At 29.4% G+C, this 14,247-nt stretch overlaps 1 protein-coding gene across 7 annotated transcripts in view; it reads right to left on the reverse strand.

The window, feature by feature from the left end:
* Positions 1 to 14,247, reverse strand: part of LOC119608060 (Krueppel-like factor luna) — a 181,810-nt gene that overhangs the window by 155,355 nt on the left and 12,208 nt on the right. Inside the window, exon 2 of one of the 7 annotated variants that reach the window (XM_037962322.1) lies at positions 2,002 to 2,987. The exons of the other annotated variants lie outside the window; for them this stretch is intronic. Within the exon in view, the coding sequence (XP_037818250.1) occupies positions 2,931 to 2,987 (57 nt within the window). The 3' untranslated portion in view covers positions 2,002 to 2,930. Of the gene's footprint in view, positions 1 to 2,001; positions 2,988 to 14,247 lie in introns of those variants that run through there. 7 annotated transcript variants of the gene reach the window in all.

The raw sequence follows: 14,247 nt of genomic DNA on the forward strand, positions 1-14,247 counted from the left end.
ATTTTAATCCAGATTAAACTTCAGAATATAGTCTAAACTATAGGTCAAACCTTAGCCGCCTATATAAGCTCCCGTTTAGACAACATTCATAACTGGCTTACAAAAGAATAGCATATGAACATGTTATTGTCCCGATCTCCATATAACCCCTCTCACAGAACAGAATAGAATGGACTTTAATCCAGATTAAACCTCAGAATATATATTCCGAAAATCTTGATTGTTCATAATAACACCGATATATAATAATACATCATGAAATGATCAAACATCTCTCTTGGAATATTCTCGAATATTTTGAAAACTGAGAGTAGATAAGACAATAACAAAGATTCAGCATAACTGTGTCTAACACTCTTGCTTGTTTATATTACATTTAAAAACCAGCTTTTAGAATATTCTCGAATGGAAGAAATACTAACAAAGTCTTGAAATATTCGCGAAAAATATTATTTGGAAAGTTAGTAATTTTAAAATTTTTGCATGTGATAAAAACTATAAAGCAAAAATCATATTTTTATTGTAATTTTAATTCACTAAAGTTCATTGGAAAGTTCTTTTAAATACCTTTCATTTGATATTTGGTATAAACTATGATATTGCATATGAATATGAAAATCCTTAACACCTAAAACGCCCCTGTGATTTCGAATTTTTATTTAAACAGCAACAATTTAAATCCTTTTTTTTCACAACAACAACAACCTTCATTAAAAACACATACAAGTTTCCTTTAAAACCGTGAGTAGTTAGGTAGGCGTGATTACATATTTTGTATAAATCTGTAAATTAAATCACATGTTTTTTTTTTCTGTTAAATAAATAATAAACACAAACAAAAGAAAAAAAATTTATATGATTTTTGTCACTTGAGTTCGTTGTTACTGCCACCGCTGCTTGCCACAGCAGATGTTGTTGTTGTCGTTGTTCATTTAACACTTAACCGCCAAGACTGTCGTCTTTATCTTTAACATCCCTGTTGCTGTTATTGTCGTCATCGTCGTCAACGTCGTCGTCAGTCAGTCAGTGTCATCATCATGAGTGGAAAACCTCAACCAAGACAATTGCACATGGTTTATTTGGTTTATTGTACAATATTTCGGTTTTTTGTGGTTTTTTTCGTATTACAAAACAGGGCAGATTTCAAGTGCTCTTTTTCTTTTTTTTTTTTTTTGTTTAAATGTTGTTGTTGTTGTTCTTGTTGTGTTGTCGTCGTCTTCATCAACACAGTCAGCCCACCACACGCTCTTGTAAATTTGTAAAAATCTATGGAAAAACTTACAAGTAATGCATTTATATCTGCTTCATGTTGCATGTATAAAACCCTGCAGTGCAGGATTTGTTACAGAATACTTAGATAAAAATTTCATTTCACTTTAATTATAAATAGATTTTTGATTCCTCAATAGATTACTTGTGGTGGATGAAGTGACTACTTGCTAAGGTACAGTAGAGAAAAAAGTGTTTTTCGTAGTAACATTGATGTGATACCTTATTTAGATAAATATCTCATTTCACTTCAATAACAAATAGGTCATTGATTCTGCAATTGATTACTTGTGGTGGGTTAAGTAACTACTGCCTAAGGTACAGTAGAGAGAAAAAAGTGTCATTCCCAGAAGACGTAAAATGATAATTGACCTCTCTTTACATTACATATGAAAACTAAATCCATTGGCTATCTGCTAGATTACTTAGGGATACTAAAAGGACTATTGGCTACTCGCTAGATTACTTTGGTACAATTAAGTAATGCATGATTTTCATTATTAAGAATCAAACATAGATAGTATATGTCATATAAAACCATATAGTTTGAAACATGTCTGCCTTAAAAAGGATACTTTGCGTCCCTGTAAAACTGCTGCTAGATTACTTAAAGATACTAAAAGGACTATTGGCTACCCGTTAGATTACTTTGGAACAATTAAGTTAAGAATGATTTTCGTTATTAAGAATCAAACATAGAAAGCAAAAGTCATATGAAAACTTAAAGTTTGGAAAAATTTCTGCCTTAATAAGGATACATTGGCTCCCTGTAAAACTACTGAGGCGTATGCATGTTGCACAGCTTCTTCATGTATGTATTTTTCTTTTGTGGTTAATGTTTTAAATCATCCAATAGCAACAACAACAAACATATTAAAAATGTGTGGCCCTGTTATAGTAGTTCCCAGTTTTTAACCCTATTCTTCCTGCTCAAGTAAAACAAAATTTGTTTATTTTTTTTCTTCAAGTGTTTTTTCCTGTTTTTATTGCTGCTGAATTTAAAAAGGAAAATATTTCTTAAGATTCTCTATATATCATATCTGTAGCAAGCTGTTCCATATGTGTAGCTTAAAATATACTCGTGCCATGTCAAGACAAAAAAATTTTTAAACAAAAATATTTTTGGTAATTAACCTTCTACTGTTTTTTTTTTCGTCAGCTCAATATCCTCAGCTCAGCTGACAAATATTTCAGGATAAACTCATGTTAAATATTTTAGGTATTATGAGGGAGACTGACAGTATTATGTGAGTTTGAGAGGATGTTATTAAGATATTAAAATTAAAAATTATGACAAAATACATATGTTTAACATCAATATTGCATTATAAGGATATTAAATTTCTATGCACGAGTTGTGAGGGGAATTTCGGTTAATGTTCTGATATTGAGAATGTGGCAAATTATGACACGTTTGATTTAAAAATAAGTGTAGGGAGTAGGTTTTCATAACGTATGCGCATGTCCGTCTGTCTATATATTCCTTAAAATCAATATCTTGAAGGATCTAAACATCTCAGTCATGTGTACCAAAATTTGGTCATTGAAACTTAGTTAAAACAACTGAAAAATGGATATGGTATGATTATTAACCCTGGACTACAAAGATTTGTTTAGATATTTTTAATATAACTCGCTTAATATTAAAACTAAATAAATTTTCATTGTCTTACCCGATAGTTTGTCAAATTATACAGAATCGAAATAAAATATATTACCTGCAAGAGAGAACAATTAAAAAATTAGTAAATATTTTATTAGATTTTAAAATAAATATGTAAAAAATATAATTGTGAATTTTCGAGCCAATTTTCTTTAAGAATATTCGAGTTCAAAACATTCGAGAATATTCCAAGAGTTTTTTTTTGTTTGTTCCCATCAGTTTTAAAAACATTCGAGAATATTCCAAGAGTTAGTTTAAATTTTTATTAAAAACTTTTCAGAAAATGTTCACCTTTATTATTCCAAGAGTTTATTTTTTATTCTATTCATATTTCAAAACATTCGGGAATATTCCTAGAGTTATTTAATTTTTTTTTAAAACGAACATAAACCAGTAAAAATTGGTTTAATATATTGGCTGAATTCTTTATGAACTTGACTTAATTCTGAACATAAGAATTGTTTTCAGATTTTATATTCCAGTTCAGAACATTCGAGAATATTCCAAGAGTTTGTTTTGTTCGTTATCATCAGTCTTAACAACACTCGAGAATATTCCAAAAATTGTAGAACTTTTCAGAAAATTTTTATCGTTATTATTCCAAGAGTTTATTTTTTCTATTCATATTTCAAAACATTCGGGAATATTCCAAGAATTATTTTCCTTTTTTAAAACGAACATAAGCCACTAAAAGATGGCTTTCAATATTGATTTATTTTTGAATTTTTTTACTTTTTACAAATTTACTTGACTTTATGCTGAAGAAATGTGACTTTTATAGATCGAGAATTAAAAAGAGAGCAATTTATATGGGAATTGTTTTTTTTCGAGAATATTCCAATAGTTTGTTTTTATTTCTCCATGAGGACTAAAAACTTTTGAGAATATTCCAAAAGTTGGTTTAAGAATTTTTTAGACAAATTTCTTCGCGAATATTTCAAGAGTTTATAGAATATAGAATATTCCAAGAGCCATAGCAAAGCAATGAATCTTAATCATAGCAAAAGGTCATTCTTTCTATGTATTGGAAACAATTAATAATAATAATAAAAATTCGCGAATATTCTAAGAGTTGGTTTTGCTCTTACGCCATATTTTCGAGAATATTCCAAGAGCCATATCAAAGCAATGAATCTTAATCATAGCAATAGGTCATTCTTTCTATGTATTGGAAACAATTAAAGCTAAAGTCTTTAAACTCACTATGAGTAACTTTGTTCTTCGTTTGAATAATCAGGATGAAAATAGAAGACCTACCAATGGTGGGCGTGGCACCTCCCATGCAAAGTAAATACTAGAATTTAAATATCTTGGAATTTAGAAAAGCTAGAGCCTTTAAACTTATTATAAGTAATTTTATTATACATAGAAATATTTTGAACAAAAACAAATGGGCAGTGCCACTCCCCCAGCCAAAATTGCTTATGTTATACTGAAACTTTTATTAAAGTTTTATTTAAGGCAAAATGCTATTTTGTTATTTAACAAAGTTTGAAAGACCTATTTTATGTTAGATTTTTTTTTGTTATAAAAATAATCTAAAAATTCTATGGAAATATATATTCTTTATATTACTATGTTATTATCCTTTTTATTTGATTAATAAACATTTAAACATCTATACAATTTTTGGCCCATTTTTTGCTGTTTTTTGTAGTCTATTAATATGTAGAATACTTTGAATAGTTTTCATAGAAATTTTGTTTTTTGCCAACAAAATATTATTATTTTAGGTTTTTTTGTGGACTTTTGCGTTTTATGTTAAAAGAATTTACTTCATTTGCTTTTGTCGTTATTTGACAGCCTCAAGGTTAAAATAAAAATTTTTGGTTAGAATAGAGTAGAAAGCATAAATGAATGAATAACTGACTGACGGACTGGATGGTTGGTTGGGAACTTTGTGCCAACGTCTGCAATTTGTGATAAGGACAACGACAACAAAAAAACATTGCGTATTTTTTTCTAGCCTAAAAGATTAAAGATCCTGGCTGGCTGGTTGTTCACACAAAGACATGAGTGTGTGTGTATGTTTGAAAGGAGCCAAAAGTGGGTAGATTTAGGTCCTTTATTAAAATATCATACAATAGAAAAGAAATAAAACTGCCCTGCAAAAAGTATGGTTTGTAGTGATTTTCTTTTTTTATCCAAAAAAGAAAGAAAATAAACACCATATTCTCATGTTGGTTTTTGTTATCCTAACACATACTTCAACTTTAAATGTAAAAATTGTGTATGTTATTTTAATACATATAAAATTATAAAATAAAATAAATATTTTGAAATTTGTCACTTTGATGTAGTGGTGGTAACACCAACCAACTGAGGAAATAAATAAAAAAGGGGTTTAACTTATTTATTTGGTCAAACTTTTACAGAAGCTTCCCCACACCCATATAATAATGGATATTATCTAAATATTTGAAATATTTCATTTAAAAATTTAAAGTAATGAAACAACATGAGTGAGTGAGTGAGTGACACATCTATCTAAATAACAAACACTCCTTTTAATTAAATATCTAACAGAATAATTTTTCACACACAAACCAACAATATTTATTTATTTATTTTATTCCCCAACATGTGTTAATCATCTTAACAAATATAAATAATATTTATTTGAAATATTTAAATTGTTTAAACATACAAAAAATATGTTTGTCTGTTTATTCCCTTTATTTCAAAACTGTGAGAAATGTTTAAAACCCTTAAATATCATGTTTGTAAATTTTATAAAACAATATTTATTTATTTTAAATTTAAACTAAAACATTTCCCACATTTTTCTTACCCTCCCTTTTATTGTCCCCAAAAATATTCTTTTGTAATTTTTTTTTTCGACTTCTTTACTTAAATAATAACTTTTTTCTTTTCTTTTGCTATAAACTGTTTTTATTAGAAAATTGAAATTTGTGGTCATTTGGTTTGTTAGTAAAGAAAGTTGTAGTTATTTTCCCCCTTACTGTAATAAGTGATTGAGGGCATCCTGCAGTTTTTGTCTGGAATTATGTTTTCTGGTTCAGGTTTTTGCTTTTGACATGTTTTTAATTTTGTAGCCCCAAAAATTTGACGTTTTTCTGCCACAATTGTTGCTTCATTTTCAATATTAATAATTTTAATACTAAGAAGCATATTTTGAGGCTTAGTAATACCTTAAGTGTGTTTTAATGCCCGGCAGGATGGCAAGGATTTAGTTCTTACTACAGCTGAACAAGAACTAAACCAGAAATGAACTATAACAGAACTGAACTAGAATAGAACTAGAACAGAACTAGAACAGAACTGAACTAGAATAGAACTAGAAAAGAACTAGATCAGAACTAGAACAGAACTAGAACAGAACTACAAACTAGAACTGAATAGAACAGAACTAGAACAGAACTAGAACAGAACTAGAACAGAACTAGAACAGAACTAGAACAGAACTAGAACAGAACTAGAACAGAACTAGAACAGAACTAGAACAGAACTAGAACAGAACTAGAACAGAACTAGAACAGAACTAGAACTGAACTAGAACTGAACTAGAACTGAAATAGAACTGAACTAGAACTGAACTAGAACTGAACTAGAACTGAACTAGAACTGAACTAGAACTGAACTAGAACTGAACTAGAACTGAACTAGAACTGTACTAGAACTGAACTAGAACTGAACTAGAACTGAACTAGAACTGAACTAGAACTGAACTAGAACCGATCTAGAACCGAACTAGAACTAAACTAGAACCGAACTAGAACTGATCTAGAATTGATCTAGAATTGAACTAGAATAGAACTAGAACAGAACTAGAACAGAACTGGAACAGAACTAGAACAGAACCGAACTAGAACTGAACTAGAACTGAACTAGAACAGAACTAGAACAGAACTAGAACAGAACTAGAACTAGAACAGAACTAGAACAGAACTAGAACTGAACTAGAACTGAACTAAAACTGAGCTAGAACTGAACTAGAACAGAACTAGAACAGAACTAGAACAGAACTAGAACAGAACTAGAACAGAACTAGAACAGAACTAGAACAGAACTAGAACAGAACTAGAACAGAACTAGAACAGAACTAGAACAGAACAGAACTAGAACAGAACTAGAACAGAACTAGAACAGAACTAGAACAGAACTAGAACAGAACTAGAACTAGAACAGAACTAGAACAGAACTAGAACAGAACTAGAACAGAACTAGAACAGAACTAGAACAGAACTAGAACAGAACTAGAACAGAACTAGAACAGAACTAGAAGAGAACTAGAACAGAACTAGAACAGAACTAGAACAGAACTAGAACAGAACTAGAACAGAACTAGAACAGAACTAGAAGAGAACTAGAACAGAACTAGAACAGAACTAGAACAGAACTAGACAGAACTAGAACAGAACTAGAACAGAACTAGAACAGAACTAGAACTAGAACTAGAAACAGAACTAGAACCGAACTAGAACCGAACTTGAACAGAACTAGAACAGAACTAGAACATAACTTGAACAGAACTTGAACAGAACTGGAACAAACTGGAACAGAACTAGAACTGACAAAGAATTCGAAAAGAATATAAAAATTCCCAGTTTAAATCCAATTTCACTAAAAAATTTAATTTAAACTAAAATTTAAATTTTCACTAAAAACTCAAATTTTCGCTATAAAATTAAATTTTCACTAAAAATTCAAATTTTCACTAAAAATTCAAATTTTTACTAAAAATTCAAATTTTCACTAAAATTCAAATTTTCACTAAAAATTCAAATTTTTACTAAAAATTCAAATTTTCACTAAAAATTCAAATTTTCACTAAAAATTAAAATTTTCACTAAAAATTTAAATTTTCATTAAAAATTCAAATTTTCACTAAAAATTCTAATTTTTAGTAAAATTTCCATTAAATAGTCAAATTTTCACTAAAAATTTAAATTTTGTAATTTATTTGGAATTTCGAAAAGTAATTTTTAATTTGTATTAAAATCTCTAAAACTGTTGGGTTTTAGTTTGTTAGCCCCATGTTGTGTTAGTGTGACCGGGTGTATTTATGTGTGTATTTTGTGCTTTGAAAAGGAAAATATGAAAATTACCACTTGAAAAATATTTTATTAATTAAAATAACAATAAGTTAAGGGAAAAATAATGGAAAAAATGTTAAGTGCTAATTGAAAAAAAAAAACGAAAAATATATTTCAGTTTCATTTAAATTAAAGAGGTTGAGGTCAAAAGCTAAAGGGCTTTAAAGAGTTCAAATATTCAAGTGGCTTTAAAATAGAGTGTTATATGTTAAAGATAAATTGCTGTAAATGAAAGTAATATAAGATATTTTTTGTAAAATTAAACTTCAAAAACGCTGTGTTGTAAAGATAGGAGCTCTGTAGTAGATTCAAAATATGGCAACGATTTGAGTTATATTAAGAATTTTATATTAAAGAATAAAGTTTTTGGAAATACTAATTTGAACATTTGTCAGAAGTATAAAGGATGTGTTGATAGCCGGACTTTTTGACAGCTTCTGTCCAACTCTTGTTAGTAATAACGTTTCGATATCTTTATAAATTATAAGGGCGCCTATAATTATAATGTACACATTTGTTTTGTTCAACAATATCTTTCAAAACGTAAATTATATATTAGTTCTAATAACATGTACAATTTTTTTTTTGGAAAATCTTTAGCAAACTCTTATATTAAAACAAAATCCACCCTTAAAGTTGGCAAAATTATGACAAAAATCCAAAAAACTGCTAAAAAGAACAGCAACCCACCCTCAAAGCTAAAAACAAAACAAAAAACGAGGCTTAACATAATTTAATAGACTTAGCAAACAACTAACAATACTAAAGACAATAAAATAAAATTACGAAATTATTTCCTTGTTTCCTCCCCTATAACTACCATTCGAGTACTCGAGTTGAAAAATCCTTGGTTCATATGTCTACTTTTATTTTTTGCAACCACTAACAAAATGTATGAATTCATTATGGTATACAACAACAACATATACAATATATGTTTTAATGCTTGACATTGTTAAATAATATTTAATAAAATATTTTATTTTATTTTTATATTTCTCTTCTTATTTTTTCGAGCAGCAAGTGTGTAAATTTCTTTTGTATAATTTTTGCACATTTTCAGGATCACAGCAATAATAATATTTTTCTTTTTTTTTCATATAGTATTTTTGGAAATACCCAACAATCATCTCGTGACATGTTTTTTGGTTTTTATGTCGTCTGGCTGTATAAATAAATTTTATATAAATAACCCTGCAGTTCGTAAATACTATTCCACTGAATAACAAAATATACAAACATGCAGGAATACGTTTTACTCCTCCCCATCAGCTGGGTAGTGTGTGTGCTTGTGTGTTTGTAGTTAGGCTTAATCCTATTTAAATACATTTACAGGGGTCCTTCCATTGTCCTATATATAATATTTGTAATCTTTCTACATCTGAGTGAATGATGTAATTGATGTTACAATAAAATTTAATGGATTTATAAAGAAAAAATAATAAAATCATAAAATAATCATAACAAAAATATGTATGAATTCTTTAGATTGAAATGAAGCACGTAAAGTTGAAAAGAATTTTGAAATCAAGAAACATTTGTTAAAAACTTAAAAGAACAATATATAATTAAATTTTAAAATAATAAAATTTTATATAAATAAATACAATTTTGGCAAAAAAGGACATTTTGCACAGGATATCCTGTGTAATAGAATATTATTCAATTTCTTAAAAGAAAAAAGAATTTAAAGTCTTCTTAATAATGTTATGGCACAGGATTTCAAATAAGTTAAACAGCAAATAAATCAATAAAAAGAAAACAACTTTAAGTTTTAAAATATTTCAAAATACAACAGTGATCGGCTTTAAACCCACCAGAAATCTACAACAAATTTTTAGTTACTTAATCGAATAAGAACTGAACTAGAACGGAACTAGAACTGAACTAGAACTGAACTAGAACTGAACTAGAACTGAAGTAGAACTGAAGTAGAACTGAACCAGAACTGAACTAGAACTGAACTAGAACTGAACTAGAACTGAACTAGAACTGAACTAGAACTGAACTAGAACTGAACTAGAACTGAACTAGAACTGAACTAGAACTGAACTAGAACTGAACTAGAACTGAACTAGAACTGAACTAGAACTGAACTAGAACTGAACTAGAACTGAACTAGAACTGAACTAGAACTGAACTAGAACTGAACTAGAACTGAACTAGAACTGAACTAGAACTGAACTAGAACTGAACTAGAACTGAACTAGAACTGAACTAGAACTGAACTAGAACTGAACTAGAACTGAACTAGAACTGAACTAGAACTGAACTAGAACTGAACTAGAACTGAACTAGAACTGAACTAGAACTGAACTAGAACTGAACTAGAACTGAACTAGAACTGAACTAGAACTGAACTAGAACTGAACTAGAACTGAACTAGAACTGAACTAGAACTGAACTAGAACTGAACTAGAACTGAACTAGAACTGAACTAGAACTGAACTAGAACTGAACTAGAACTGAACTAGAACTCAACTTGAACTGAAACAGAACATGAACTGAACTAAAACTGAACTAGCAGTCAACTAGAACTGGAACTGAATTATTCACAAAGTGCTTCAAAAATGATAAACTTAAAATTGGTTGTGAGTCTCTTTAAATATGTTGATCATATTCTCATCATGGTGACCTTTATTTTACACTCTTAAGATACTTCAATATCCACATAAATCCTTGCGTAACAAATACCTTTCATAACTGAAGTATTTCTTTATAATGCTCTATAATTGTCTTTTAAACTGCACTTGTATTTATATTGCAGTTTTTTTTTAACCATATTTTTCTCCTCAAGTTTCATGTAATAAAATCAAATCTTTTGCTTTTAAATTAAATATGATTTTAAGTTTATCCTTTGTAGTCTAGAACGAGCAATTTCTTGGCTGAAAAAAAAAACAAAGCATAAAAACATGATTGTAATTTCTAGTTAAACCTACATACATCTTAAAACATATTTTCTAATATAAAATATATGTAAAATCCAGCAACTTATACATATCATGTATGAAAAACTACATGGTACTTTAGTTTTTTTTTTTAACATTTTCCTACACATCTTTAGAATCATCATGCTCTCATATCCTCTCATGTTCACATTTCACAATCAACAACGTCGTAGTATCGACATCTTAGCAGCAAGAAAACAAAAAGAAAATATCTAAAACTTATTATGTTGTAATAACATGTTGTATTTTGAGACACAATACAAAACAAAAGAAAATACATATTTTTATTATTTTTTTTTTTATACACATAATAAAGAAAATAGTTGAAACTATTCCTTGAACAAGTTTAAGGATAAAATTCTCATACAGTCGCACACACACACATCCTAACATAACAGCACAATCTTAAGATGATTTGAAATTTTGTGCCAAAACAATTTATATAGAAATTCCTAAAATTGTTTATAGTTCAAAAAACATTTCTAACATTTTCATTTCGATTCGCTTATGGTTGTTGCATGGCTGTTATTGTAATGTTATAATATTATTAGTTTTTTTTCATTCCTTTTGTTTTTGTACAACTTCAAAAACAAATATAGAAGATTATTGTGAAGAAAATGTTATAAAATTGTCTTAAATTGTAGTTAAATTGCTTTAAGACAAACCGCAATTATATAAAAAAAGAAACTATGAAGCTAATTTAGTTCAAATTAAATTTTAGTTCTGGAAAAACTTTTGAGTTTAAAATGTAACAGTTATAAGTAAATTTGTAATAGACTTAGGCAAACGTTATCGTAATTAGGACTAAACTATAATAAAACTGAACTAGAACTGAACTAGAACTGAACTAGAACTGAACTAGAACTGAACTAGAACTGAACTAGAACTGAACTAGAACTGAACTAGAACTGAACTAGAACTGAACTAGAACTGAACTAGAACTGAACTAGAACTGAACTAGAACTGAACTAGAACTGAACTAGAACTGAACTAGAACTGAACTAGAACTGAACTAGAACTGAACTAGAACTGAACTAGAACTGAACTAGAACTGAACTAGAACTGAACTAGAACTGAACTAGAACTGAACTAGAACTGAACTAGAACTGAACTAGAACTAAACTAGAACTGAACTAGAACTGAACTAGAACTGAACTAGAACTGAACTAGAACTGAACTAGAACTGAACTAGAACTGAACTAGAACTGAACTAGAACTGAACTAGAAGAACTAGAACTGAACTAAACTGAACTAGAACTGAACTAGAACTGAACTAGAACTGAACTAGAACTGAACTAGAACTGAACTAGAACTGAACTAGAACTGAACTAGAACTGAACTAGAACTGAACTAGAACTGAACTAGAACTGAACTAGAACTGAACTAGAACTGAACTAGAACTGAACTAGAACTGAACTAGAACTGAACTAGAACTGAACTAGAACTGAACTAGAACTGAACTAGAACTGAACTAGAACTGAACTAGAACTGAACTAGAACTGAACTAGAACTGAACTAGAACTGAACTAGAACTGAACTAGAACTGAACTAGAACTGAACTAGAACTGAACTAGAACTGAACTAGAACTGAACTAGAACTGAACTAGAACTGAACTAGAACTGAACTAGAACTGAACTAGAACTGAACTAGAACTGAACTAGAACTGAACTAGAACTGAACTAGAACTGAACTAGAACTGAACTAGAACTGAACTAGAACTGAACTAGAACTGAACTAGAACTGAACTAGAACTGAACTAGAACTGAACTAGAACTGAACTAGAACTGAACTAGAACTGAACTAGAACTGAACTAGAACTGAACTAGAACTGAACTAGAACTGAACTAGAACTGAACTAGAACTGAACTAGAACTGAACTAGAACTGAACTAGAACTGAACTAAACTGAACTAGAACTGAACTAGAACTGAACTAGAACTGAACTAGAACTGAACTAGAACTGAACTAGAACTGAACTAGAACTGAACTAGAACTGAACTAGAACTGAACTAGAACTGAATTAGAACTGAACTAGAACTGAACTAGAACAGAACTAGAACTGAACTAGAACTGAACTAGAACTGAACTAGAACTGAACTAGAACTGAACTAGAACTGAACTAGAACTGAACTAGAACTGAACTAGAACTGAACTAGAACTGAACTAGAACTGAACTAGAACTGAACTAAAACTAGAACTGAACTGAACTAAAACTAGAACTGAACTAGAACTGAACTGAACTAGAACTGAACTAGAACTGAACTAGAACTGAACTAGAACTGAACTAGAACTGAACTAGAACTGAACTAGAACTGAACTAGAACTGAACTAGAACTGAACTAGAACTGAACTAGAACTGAACTAGAACTGAACTAGAACTGAACTAGAACTGAACTAGAACTGAACTAGAACTGAACTAGAACTGAACTAGAACTGAACTAGAACTGAACTAGAACTGAACTAGAACTGAACTAGAACTGAACTAGAACTGAACTAGAACTGAACTAGAACTGAACTAGAACTGAACTAGAACTGAACTAGAACTGAACTAGAACTGAACTAGAACTGAACTAGAACTGAACTAGAACTGAACTAGAACTGAACTAGAACTGAACTAGAACTGAACTAGAACTGAACTAGAACTGAACTAGAACTGAACGAACTGAACTAGAACTGAACTAGAACTGAACTGAACTAGAACTGAACTAGAACTGAACTAGAACTGAACTAGAACTGAACTAGAACTGAACTAGAACTGAACTAGAACTGAACTAGAACTGAACTAGAACTGAACTAGAACTGAACAATCTTAGCTTACTTTTTTTCTTTCGAAAAATTGTTTTTTAATCAAAAAGTTTTACTGTTAAGTAAGATATGAATGTAAATTAAAATTTTAAATGAGTTTATTGACCACACTTGACAGCTTTGGTTTTAAGCAACTTTTTTAATTTGTTTAACTATTTCCCATTGAAATTTTTTCCTTACTGCTGCTGTTTTTAACGCATTCTTAAACTCTTTACGCTTCTAAAAATGCGGTGGACAATAAAATTAATTTCTAAAGTTTTTATTTTTTCTACAATTTTTTTTTTTTCGTTTATTTATATAGTTTTTTTTACTATTTTTTATTTGTGCTAGCTTCTATTTATAACTAACCCCATTTCATGAGCAGTTACCATCAACCTCAAAAGACTTTAAATACAGTGGATTTTTTTCAGTTTGGCATGGGTTTCAGAATGTGTATTGTGCTGTTGCTTGCAGTCTATGGGGTTTTTTTCTCTATTTTTTGTATTTTATTTTAATTTATACGTTT

Source organism: Lucilia sericata, unplaced genomic scaffold (genome assembly GCF_015586225.1).
Source record: "Lucilia sericata isolate MDLA Ls3-8-SP2 unplaced genomic scaffold, ASM1558622v1 Contig000783F_arrow, whole genome shotgun sequence".
Lineage (NCBI taxonomy): Eukaryota > Metazoa > Arthropoda > Insecta > Diptera > Calliphoridae > Lucilia > Lucilia sericata.